Raw genomic sequence first — 12191 nt, 5'->3', positions numbered from 1 at the left:
CTGAGCAAACCATTTTTTAAGAATGCCTAAGGACGCATTTCCTGACCGATTACAGGGCAAAACGGCAATTCCTCTTCATCGCTAGTACTACCTCTACAAGAGGATATTCATTGAATTGTACCATGTAGTTTGCTTTCCGACAACGGACCTCTTTACAATTGGACTTTTAAGGGAAATCCTTTTTGTTCTAGATTACTTCTTCATAATTACTTTCCGTAGGTACACGGACAACTTTTTCTCGATTTGCAAAATGTATAAATACAAGATGGTTCAGTAAACCGGATCCCATGTTATTATTTAGTTCTTTTCCGTTATATGTCACAGATAATTCAAACAAATAGAAAAGATTTTCCTCTTCTAACAAGAAAAAATTTGTACAAACTGGAGAATCAAATACACAAACTAGAATCAGGAAGCAATCGTGACTTATTAGACCGCTACCTTCAAGAAGTAACATCAAATAGTAAACATTTTCTACGACACGATGGCACAGTACATCATCTTCAATCTTCCAAACGAAAAAGTGAAGATTTGGTGATGGCATCCCCAAGACTATCACCATTCCCGTATCACAATGATTCTCTATTCTTTCCGACAGCCGAGCAAATACAATATTTGAATAGTTATTCCACAGACAATTCATCTTCGACCTTAAATGATTCCGTCTTATGTACTCAAGCACTTACTTTTGTATCGTCGTCACCACCACTACCTGACTCTTCAAGTGTTTTAGTGCCGCCTTCAATTACTCGCAGTAGTACGCCGCAACACGACAATAGGTTTTATGGAGTTTACAACAGCAGTCATCATAACACCAGTAATAGCTTTCACAGCCTTCCAAAGCCACACAGTGGTAGTCGAAAACGCTGGAGAAAAGAGTTAAATTCTTTGCCGCTTGTTATTGATCGAAGTAGCATGAGCAACACAAACAGGAAATGCCTTCTCAAACGATTATCTTCCTTTTGCAGCTTATCTTCGTTTTCATCTGCTTCTTCTGTTGAAACAGCGCAAGAGTATTCTTTCAATGCTAATCACAAAAATCTACAGCCATATCATCTCTCAAAAGAAAAGTCACCGCGTTGGTTTTGTCATATATTAAAGAAGATATTCGGTAGCGATTACATAGGGGAGAACACCCAATTACGTAGTAAGCATTCATTTGAAAAACGCGGTTTTGACAATGTTGATAATGACAACTCAGTTTGGTATTGCAAGTACAAGGAGAATCCTACAGGTATCACCATTACAAGCACAGCATTTGAAGGTGCTATAAAATCTCAAAAGCGGAAATAACAAAGAGCAGCCATTGACATGTACACATAAAGATTATATACCTCTCACACCTCTCTGTACCATAAATTAGAGTAGACATCGTATGTATCATATCATTTTGACCATTATCAAAACTGTCCGCTTAACTCATACATACACTAGCTTATGCACTTTCTCAATAAAAGATTATGATACAACGCCTCAGGATTATTGACAATACAGTTTCTTTTTTTGTTATTAAGTACTTATCTAGACGGAATTGTACACAAAACAAAGTTTCCCGATTATAGCAATTCCGAACGGATAACTTCAGTGCCGACACCCGCTGTTTTGATGCCATCTTGGACTTAGGGCTCCTAGATTTATACAACGCAATTGATGAGGTGGCTTTCAACCCCAAATAACAACAAAATTATGGTAATAGATACTGAACATCTATCTATAACGTTCTGGGAATGAAGAAAGAAGCAAGTAAAAAAAAAAAAAAGGAACAACAGTCGAGGGAAAAAAATGAGTGCAGATTGCGAGATTCGAACTCGCGCCACTTTCGTGATTACGACCTGAACGTAACGCATTAGACCACTCTGCCAAACCTGCCTCAAGTTTCCCAGAAATTTTTAGATTTAATATTAAAATAAAATAATATTCCGCTGTATCACGTGCTCTAAAGCTCAAATGGTCGTAATTGTTCGGATCGAACTTAGTAAAATTCTTGCTTATCCATACCGAAATTTGTAAATGTCAGACCACTTTGGTCAATTTGATGGGAAAATGTGATCTATCAGATAATTTACCACTTCAGCAGCGGTTTTTTATGTGAATGAGTAATATTGACCACATTAAAATCTTACTCATACCGTGAGGACCAAGTTCCTTCTTGTTTTTTTAAACCTCTCTTGTTGTATACTTATTTACGTAATACATGAATTAGTCCACATTTTGCCATCAATCAAGTTTTAGTTCAGAATAAGTATGTTTACATTCAAGACGGTTAACCGAAGATTTCACGTCATGGATAAGACTTCAACTACCGATGATTACCATATAATCCAAACTGACGTTTGTCTAATAAAGATTATCCATCTTGTCAACTGAAAAAGATTAAGAATCATTGACATTTAATCCTAATGTCGCATTCAATTATAAATACCTCCAATCTGAATTAGTAACAGCATTTGAAAAATAGTATTATAAGCGACATATTTATATTATTTATATTTCAAACGATGGTCCGAGCTTCGGTTTTGTACTCCAGATATGCATTGTTGTGCTTTTTTGATTAATAATCATAGTGTCACTTCATTAATCAATGGTCGACATACGTGACGATTTGGTGGTTACTCCAAACAATGATATATGTGATTGTGATAATACACGAAAGGAGAAGTAATTATGCCAAAAAAATTAACTGTAGCCATACTCAACGTTCGCTCAAAAGCTTCTTGCCTTCAAATAGTAATTCTGACAGGGATTTTCTATTCCTCACCTAGAGCACACATCTTTGTCTTTGCTTATATAGCTTATCCATCGCTTTCTTTAGCAGAACAGTTGCTATTTTTATACTTAAATAGGTATGGGCCTTTATTGCTTGAAGCGAGGCATAATCGGTTTGTTAAGATGGAAAAGGGATCGCCGATAACTCGGATTTTTGGCACAATACTCAATTCGTACAGTAATAGTCATACTGTGCAACCGTAAAGAAATAGAGTATATCATTATCACTCTTTGCGTCTCAATGAAGGCAATTGCTCGTCTGACTCATGGTGATAAAAATACTGAAATAGGCTTGTTGAGATGAGCCTCACAATGTGAATTCACAAGCTGTTACAGTATAGATCGCTGATATTCGTACGTGTTCTCGTTGCAAATTACGAGTATCTATTATGTAACTTAAGCAAAAAATGCGACAGATATTTGTTACAAAATAATTATATTGCCAAAGCATGTTTTAGTTGGAACTGTTCAGATGGCATTTGATCCGCAGCAAGCGATACATATATATATATATATATGTATAAAGCTTATTTTTTTTAGAGAGGTCATTCTGAAATACAAACTGGGCCTTTTTGGGAAATCGAATAGTAGTGGTCTACTTTAAATTAGAATTACATTTAAACGTAAAGACTATAATTGAAGGCTGTATACGATTACTGCTGTCTACATATTGCCTTGTTACTTACCAGAGTAGTTCAAATATGTCATTTGATAACCTTTCTTATGTTTTACAACCAGAACAGCGGTCAAATCAAAAAATTATGTGATTGAATTGTATGTTGGATCACTTTAACTACCATCTTTCATCTCGTTTTTTATATAAGTAAACAAGATTTCAATCTTGAGTCATTTGTAATCATTCCCTTGTATTATTAATGAACTTGCGTTGACTTGAAACATCGGGGTCTACGTAATCCTGGTGACTTGACCTATACCAATTCGAAGTCGATAGAACAGAATTTATATCGTTCGAGATATAATTATTTCAATGAATTATGCAAATAGCTTCATCGGTATCTGTTGTCAGCCACAGTAAGAGTGAACTTGAGTGACTCACCTTCAATCAAACACAGTAGTACCTTTACCCCACCTTTTGCAAGCCAATGGTATCATAGGCTCTTTTTGTGAAACGAGGGTAATAGGACAGAGATGCTCCAAACTTTCGTATGGCTGACCTGTTGAAGCTGCTACCATGGTAATCAAGTTGTACAAGGAAATGCATGTATCGTCCATCACTTTGTGACAGATATGCAACCTGTCTAATTCGCAAATAAAAGGTGTGATCCGCAGCTTTTTGAAATGTTTTTCCTTCTACTTCACCAAATATAATTACATAATAAGTTCCTACTTACATTATCTAATCGTTGTTAAGAATTTGATATTATGAACAGCCTCAATTTGAACAAGAACAGTTATAGCAATAATCATCCTCCAGTACTGCGAGTTGTTCTCGATGAACCTAGACTATTCGTTGAACAATCTATTGGATCTGCTATGGTCCGTGGAGAGGTCATTGTCAATTTTCCTACCGATACCTTAATTCAAGGACCTATTGAATTAGTCTTCGAAGGTATACAACGATTTCATCCTTGGGCAGGTAAACTAAACAACAGTTGATTCATTTTGTCTCATTCTGCATCAGCATATATTGATTCGATACTATACGCAATCCAAATGTTTAGAAATCATGAGAGGTTCATCATTCGGATCGAGTATTGAAACAAAGCTACAAGTCACTGAGCTTTCCTTGTTACCTCCTAACTCGAAAGGTGTAATGCCTGCTGGTATCCAAAGATTCCCTTTCGAATTCCCCATACCAGCATCCCTACCAACAAGCGTTGATATCCCAAAACGACTTCATATATTCTACCAAGTTAGTGCCACACTTCGTAGATCCCCAAAGACTACTAGTTCGAGCGAACAGCAAACGTCCCTCTCCCCAATAAATATTATCGGGTGGGCCAAACGAAACAATATGTTCAAGAGAAAGTATACAGCCTCTACACCAATGCGAATTGTCCGAGCAATGGAGTCTATTGTATCCTCAGGTTTACCCAATTCAGACATTTTAATCAGAAGTCAACAACAGCAAATGCTACATCATTACCGAAATACAACAGCGTCCAGATCCAGCCACGAAGATGAGAATGCATCCATTCGTACTAACAGAAGTAGTGGAACTAATGGAAGTAGTAGTCATGTGGTCGCTGCTATCCAACAAGATGATACGTTGATTTATACAGATAATGATCGTCAATTGCCGTGGAACCGTCGCAATTTGGATGGTTATCAGCCTGCTGCAACCACATTTGACGAGCAGCCTGATCTGTTAGCTTTTTCTCTAGCAGGCAGATCAGCTAGTAACTTGACAGCTACAAATTATGATGATGTTCAAGGTATACGGTATAAAATTGGCGTGGACCGTACTGCTATTGCCATTGGTACCAGTGTAGGCATCGAATTGATGATCGAGCCAACTATTGCTACTGCTGTAATACGATCCGTTATGTTGAAAATCTGCGAAACGCGTACTTATGCTATGAAAGTGCCAGGTGCCTATACTCGGGGATTTAAGACACCTGAAACAAAGAGAGCAAAAGAGGTAGTCAATATGGCTTTAAAGTGGGCTTACGGCTACAAAATTGAGGAAGACACTGACAATAGCGATGAGGATACAAATACTGAAGAAGCAATAGGCGAAGCTGGCGTTTGCAAAGGAAGTAGTAGCACGAAAAAATCAAAGAGATTGATTGAGACATATGTTAGACAACGTAATGAGCACAGTAAATATCTTGCATACTTTGATCCACCACAACCAGGAGGTTCAACAAGTAAATCTTTCTTGAACAGGGCTTTACTGGTCTCTTACTCTGAAAAAGATTCGCCACCGTCCACATCAACATTTATGTCAAAAAATGAGAACAAGAAAAAGCTATCTGATGGCCAAACAGCTTGTGTTATGGCAGAAAAATATAATGGTCATGAAATGATCAACTTAAAATTGTTGAAACAAACCGTTCGTGTGGGTGAATATTTTGGTGGGCGCTTTGTGCTTCCTGTACCTGATTGCTCCAATATTCTGAACCCTACTATTGACTATGAATCTATAAATATACACCACTGGTTACAATTGGTCGTCACCATTGAATGTAATGGAAAGCTCTTCGATTTAACTTTGGATTCACCTGCTCGTATGCTAGATTGTCGTGTAGTGGCTGCAGATGATGAATGCCAGACGATTTTACCTCCTCCTCCCAGTTATGATCATTCCATGGAACCAGCAAGTCCATCACCAGCAGTCCAGAATGAGTGGCCACAGGGAACATTTTGGGAACAACGTGAATTAATCACTTCCGTGGACGGATGGGGATCGTGTGTACCGTGTCCATGTGAACTGAGAAAATTGAAAAAAAATGATGAATTCGTCAAAGATAGAAAGTCCAACAAAAATGCTATCATCGATACTTCTTCAGCTAAAAAAACAGCAGCATTGTCGCCTATGAACAGGGCTTACCACACCAACACAACATTACTACGCCGTTCTAACAGTATTTCAACAGCTTTACCTACCACAGCAGCACATACATTAACACCATCGGCTGATAACTGCTTGCCTTCTCAAATGCCAGAGTGGGGTCCACCTCCATGCTATTCAGAAAACTAATTTTAACCCAACCTTAATACCAACAACTCCCTTTCGTTGTAAGCCTATTCTTATATCTTCTTTATATGTATATATATGTATTCCCCGCTATCATCATCCAGCCTTATGCTCCCTATTCGTAACCAACTAATAGTAATTTTTCCATAGTAGTTATATCTCAAAAAGAATGATGACATACTCCAGAGTTGCTTAGGCTATTACTTTTATGTAGTATCTATGTGACTCATTATTAAAGCTCCCAACTATGTCACATTATAGTTTGCTTGAGAGCAGAAATGTCCTTACAAAGTTCTAAAGCCAGGTTCAATAGAAGTCTTCCTTTTTTTTTGTTTTCCTTCATCGTCTCCTATAATTTTTGAATATCTGAACGTCAGGAGTTCGGGTCGACTTCATCTTACGTTTGTTCCTACTATGAATAGCGACTGTCTCTCCTTTTGACACTGTAGAGCAATCAATAAAGAGTCTAAGTTCCTTTCCCTTTAGACATACGGAAACTATTTATATACTAGACATCGACCAAAACTGCTCTGCGTATCTTCTTCTTTTTCTCTTGTTCTTCTTTGCTATTTACTTCCATTTACTCACAGAAGCTTGAATAGCAAACTCATCATTTCAACTTATATTTCTATAAATATCAAAGCAATATGTTTAATAACTCTGTACTATTCTCAACTAAATATCTATGCTTCATTATCTTCACCTTTATCTTCATAACAACAGCAATCGCCGATATCTCTAGCTTTACACCAAATCCTAAAGACTTGGTCCTACCTGATGTTTCCGGGCCTCAAAGACTAGCTAAGCGTGGTTGTGATTTCTCATGCCGTGATCAAGCCCGTTGTGATGAAAAATGTTACTCAATAACAGATTCAGGCGTGAGTATGTTACTAGGTGTCTGCCATAATGGAAAATGCTATTGTGGGTACATCCCTAATTAGTACGCTCTACGAGGATATGTCAACAACATAATCACAGTTACAGCAATATATATATGTGTAAACGTATATTTTTTTAAACAAACCGTTTGTACGAATAAACCTCTTTATGATATTCTGATATTGATGCCCCATGCATGTCCTATATACTCTCCATCATTTTCCTTTGAATAATTTCCGCAATATGTAGTACCTAATATGCACGTATAAAAAGCTTTGAAACATAAGACATGGAACTTCTAAATAACAGAAGATTAATGGTTATCAGAACAAATTACATGGTATAATCAGCTTGCCATAACCTTTTCTAAGACTTTTTCACTGTTTAAAAATAACCTGGATAATTCACAAGTCGGCGGACCCTGAATGACAAAAACTAACTTTGTGACATCCCCGTATTTTATTTGTACATAATCGGCCCTGTCTTCTCCACAATACCAATATGTCCTTGCGATCAGGTAATTGCTTGAAGAAATGTTATACGTGTCAGCACCTAACATTATTGTCTTTCAGTCAGCCATTCCCTTATCAGTAACCTCAAATCTGCCAACAGAGTTCTTATCAACTACCCCTGTAGGCGCACCTGTAAGTGACATAAACTGTCAATCTGTAACTTTTCGTAAATTCACAAAGTTTGGAAGCTCATTTGCAGTCATTTTTTCATTTGTTGGTATGTTCTTTTTATAGACGCTACAGAAAGTAAAACAAAAGGAAAAACCAGTAATAAAAAGACGACAAATCATCCCCCTAGACGTGTCTATCTCTATGACCAATACAGCGATATCATCAACAATAACCGAGCCGTCTTCATTTTCCAAAATAACAATTTGGGCGTAAACGAATTTACTCAATTGAGACAGCATTTATTCGAAGTGTCAGGGCAGGGCGCTGCTCCTACTAAACTTACTGTAGTGCAAACTGGCATTTTTTCGGCAGCTTTACGTCAAACCAAATATGCTAATTTGGAGACACTTTTATCAGGACCTATTTGTATATTTTCCACCAATGCAGATGATGCTGAACACCCCGATTTATTGAAAAAATCAGTAGAAGGTTTAGCGAAAAATAAAAAGTTATTATTGTTAGGGGGTAAAATAGACGATACCCTATTAACACAGGCGGATGTTTTGAAGGTTGTGGATCTACCTCCTCTTCAACAATTGAGAGGACAGTTGGTGGGTACAATTGAAGCTCCTGCTCGCAGATTACTACAAACTTTAGAACAACCTGCCGGTGAATTACACAGCGTATTAGATAGACGAATTTAAAAGTAATAATTGCTGGCATCAGTTTAGTCCAACAATAATAAAGAGATTGAATAATTGTTTTTTTGATTAGAGTTTGATATAATGATCTACGTATGGTAGAAGCTAAGTCATAACCAATAAAATATATAATGTCCGTTTCTACACCCTGACTGAATGATATCATGGTATCGACTATTGAAACACATCTTTAAATTGGAAGAAAAGCTGCAGCGGCTAAAATGTAGGTAAGCAGACCAAATACATTAAGTATTGTCCCAGTGCTAGTGCTAAGATGTCTACCACTATAGCGAGAATCGATAGTAGACTTGGGGTGTGCTACCCTATTTTGACAGACAAAGTCTTGCCCTTTTGTGACCTCTTCATGGAGCTTGTTCACTTCTTCGCATGAGAAGTTGAAGCTTGATGTTTGGACATTTAAACCGCCGCGTACATTGACCAAGGCGGGTAAGTGCAACTCATTAAAGTTACCTGTAATATCGACCGTCCCTTCTACTTCTTTAAGTTTAGGAGCATTAACAGTAGCTAATTGTGTGTTGTTGGAGAGCAAGATAGCACCACCAATAATTTGGAGTTCGGAAATAGTTAGGTTCTGTAAGAGCGAATTGTTTGCCACAGTGAGAGTTCCGTAAATTTGGGTGATGCTAGGGAGTAAGAGGGTAGAAAATGAACTAGATTCGAAGGATAAGTCACCTGTCACTTTTTCTACATTGTTCAAGCCGTCAAAGCTCCCCAAGTTACGGAATTCTCCCTGATAAAGGTTCCTTAAACCAGTTAACTAGTAGAATTAATAAATGATCGGCTTATTCAGATAGCTGCAATCTTAGAAATAGCTAATTTGGTTGCCTACATCAAGTTTCATTTCTGGCGAATTCGCGTCAACGGCAATGACTCCCTCTACTTGCTCTAGTTGACTCAAGTCTAAATGTTTCAGGTTTGCATTGTTGTTGATATGGATATTCTTCATTTTTTTCGCCGCCATGCCTTCAATCTTTTTGGTGGCTGTATCGGCCAAAGTAAAATTCTCTAATCTCGTAAGTTGGCAAGGGAATGAGAGGGAATCCAAGAAGGGTTGGACGCTAATTTCCATTGATTTTACTGTTGTTAAAGAGGGCGTATGAATATGGGTAAGCTGTCTATTGCCTTGAATTTTTAGTCGACCATCGACTTCGTCTAAATTACGGAAGGCAATCTGTGATATTTCAATATTGTGCATAATGGAAATATCGCCATGAATCTTTTTTAATTTAGAAAGATCGATAGTTGCACCTGCTGGCAAATTCATGTCATGTATAGTAATATTTCCGTCGAAGAAGTCGCAGTATCGTATTTCATTCAACTCAGCTTCGGATGAGATGTCATGTTGCCCGCTGCACGGGCCTTGTTGTTGTTGGGATGTAACCGTCTTTAAGAAACAAAATATAGCGAGTAGTATGTTTACTTTTCCACCAAAAATCATCATTGATACTACCAATGGTTCGAAGGAGAGGAAAGGGCACCTCATCAGATGAATTTTCCCATTAAATCAAACGGCTTCATTTGTTCCCCTGCGAGTCTCCTTACAGCCTTACTCAAAGCTCACAATATGATAAAATGAATTCTATGCAATACGTTTAATACGTGGCAGCAGTTTCATTTGTGATTAATCATCCCTTTATTTATAGAAAACTGTACTTTAATTTTGAATTACAATGATAAAGGCTTAAATTAATCTATAACTAAATGAACAAAATATTTAGAACGTATATCATTCTTAAAATACAGCAATTTCATAAATGAAATCCTCCAACCGAGACCATTAAATAACAGAGATGTAAAGATGGACTAGAAGGTTCTTTTATTACCATTAGGTATACGTTAATTAAGAAAGTTGTGGCTGCGATGCGAGTATATATTCGATGAGCGTGGTTTTTCAGGATGCAATTATATATAGAACTTCGTCTCTTATAACTCAATAGCTCGATTTAGATCAGTGAGTCTCGATATTTTTTGTTGATTCAATTAATATCTGTCTCGTCGTTGATATCTGCCTCCTCCAGCTCCTCCAAATCTATCCCGATTGTATGGTGCAGCGTTGTTTTTATCAAAACTTCGTCGTCCTCCACCATATCTGTCATTTCCACCAAATTTGTTACCGCCGCCAATAAGTGGTCGGCCCCTATTATTATCTCTTCCTCCTCCGAAAGAACGACTACCTCCTGCTCCTCTCGCGTAAGCACTTGGAGGTGGGCCAATATATATGGCAACATCCAAATAATCACCAATTAAGAATTTGCAATCGTCCAAAGTTTTCTTTTGATCTTCAGTTGGGTTGCTCGCAACAACACGACCGATTTCTCGACTTTGATACCGTGCACGTTCACTGTCCAAATAAATAAGTCGAAAAGCGACACGGGCATCAGGATCTCTAGCTTCTGGAACAATTTGTTCAATGAGTTGTGCAATTTCTTCTAGGGTAGCATCCTTCCTATTGATATCAAATTGCAGAAAAGGTGTATAGTTAGTCGCTTATGTATTTTTAGTGGAAGGTCTCACTATATGTTGACTCCATTGCCATTAATCCAAGTTCATTACCATGTATAAAGGCATAATTCAGTTGGTGGCACTGAGGTCACAGTATATTGTTGCATACTATTCAGAAGAAAAAAGGTTAAGGGCATAACTTTAAAGCGCATTCTTCTGAACATCGTCATGATAACCTACGGATTATGTCTACCATGACAGTAGTAAATCTTCAATAAAAACGGACATTCCTAGAAATGCACATAGTCAAAAATACTATATGTCAATACGCTTTATCATTATTTACTTCTTTGTATATCTTCTTTCTCTGAGAATCCTACAATACCTTTTCACGATCAACAGTAGTTGGCATGTTGGTATATTAGTGGGATTTTCTTTTCTGAGAAAAGCTGTCTTTTTATTACTGTTGCTTCAGGCGCGTCTAAATCTATGCTCCGAGCCGTGACTTGTAGGAATCAAGACATAAAAAGCAAAACTACTCTGAAGTGTATTTACGCACTTTAACTATTTTATTTCATGAATTTCTGTCCTTCTAAACACCGTTTCCAGGTGATAGCACTTATAAATTGCATTGATGTACATTTTACTTATTCTTCTCATATTTTAAACATTGTTCTAATGACTTTAAAGGCCAGTACTCATTATGATGATCTCGAATGCTTGAATATAGGCGTTTTGCTGTATGCATTTTCTATTGATACAACAGTTTAGGGCATTATCTGCACTCTGTGATTTTGAGTCCTGTAAATAACGCTGAAAATAGAGAGTTCGATGCATGCTCTTCTCCTTTTCAGTCTCCCCATTTTTTTCTTTCCTGACCCATGTGGTGTGTTGCTACTTGTAATAATTTTCCTCACCCAACCATTTGAGATTATACAGCTTTCTACTGACGGTAACGAATAAGATCTTATATAAAAAAAATACTTTGAGCGACTTTTTGACAAACAAAATGATACGGCTTAAGTTCGAGTTAGCTTAAGAATTGCCCATTTGTTCAAATACTGTCCGTTCGTGTTATGCAACAATGCGTATGACTGC

At 37.3% G+C, this 12191-nt stretch overlaps 5 protein-coding genes and 1 non-coding gene across 6 annotated transcripts; 3 read left to right on the top strand and 3 right to left on the bottom strand.

Annotated features, from left to right (window-relative positions):
- Positions 1–268: 268 nt before the first annotated feature.
- BDF20DRAFT_863276 (uncharacterized protein) lies at positions 269–1648 on the top strand. The gene has a single exon (XM_053080658.1). The coding sequence runs from the start codon at positions 316–318 to the stop codon at positions 1291–1293; it is 978 nt and encodes a 325-aa protein (XP_052937013.1). The 5' UTR covers positions 269–315; the 3' UTR covers positions 1294–1648.
- A 139-nt stretch (positions 1649–1787) lies between these two features.
- On the bottom strand, positions 1788–1869 carry BDF20DRAFT_t61. Its single transcript has one exon. It is a non-coding gene; the product is annotated as a tRNA-Leu (tRNA).
- A 2280-nt stretch (positions 1870–4149) lies between these two features.
- On the top strand, positions 4150–6430 carry BDF20DRAFT_905605 (uncharacterized protein; the record flags this gene model as incomplete). The annotated part of the gene is made up of 2 exons (XM_053083181.1): positions 4150–4363; positions 4449–6430. The coding sequence occupies 2 exons, from the start codon at positions 4150–4152 to the stop codon at positions 6428–6430; spliced, it is 2196 nt and encodes a 731-aa protein (XP_052937012.1).
- Positions 6431–7807: 1377 nt separating this feature from the next.
- Positions 7808–8633, top strand: BDF20DRAFT_905604 (uncharacterized protein; the record flags this gene model as incomplete). Its single annotated transcript, XM_053083180.1, has 3 exons — positions 7808–7823; positions 7879–7954; positions 8087–8633. 3 exons carry the CDS (start codon positions 7808–7810, stop codon positions 8631–8633), a joined length of 639 nt encoding a protein of 212 aa, XP_052937011.1.
- Positions 8634–9057: 424 nt separating this feature from the next.
- On the bottom strand, positions 9058–10005 carry BDF20DRAFT_799466 (uncharacterized protein; the record flags this gene model as incomplete). The annotated part of the gene is made up of 2 exons (XM_053076339.1): positions 9058–9408; positions 9481–10005. Coding segments are annotated over 2 exons (876 nt in total), but the record flags the coding sequence as incomplete, so codon positions are not given.
- Positions 10006–10631: 626 nt separating this feature from the next.
- Positions 10632–11505, bottom strand: BDF20DRAFT_905603 (Sin3 associated polypeptide p18-domain-containing protein; the record flags this gene model as incomplete). The annotated part of the gene is made up of 3 exons (XM_053083179.1): positions 10632–11097; positions 11334–11383; positions 11479–11505. The coding sequence occupies 3 exons, from the start codon at positions 11503–11505 to the stop codon at positions 10632–10634; spliced, it is 543 nt and encodes a 180-aa protein (XP_052937009.1).
- Between the last annotated feature and the right edge of the window lie 686 nt (positions 11506–12191).

This window comes from Mycotypha africana (assembly GCF_025528875.1).
Source record: "Mycotypha africana strain NRRL 2978 chromosome Unknown BDF20scaffold_4, whole genome shotgun sequence".
NCBI classification, from domain to species: Eukaryota; Fungi; Mucoromycota; class Mucoromycetes; order Mucorales; family Mycotyphaceae; genus Mycotypha; species Mycotypha africana.
This window is presented reverse-complemented; position numbering and strand designations above follow the sequence as displayed.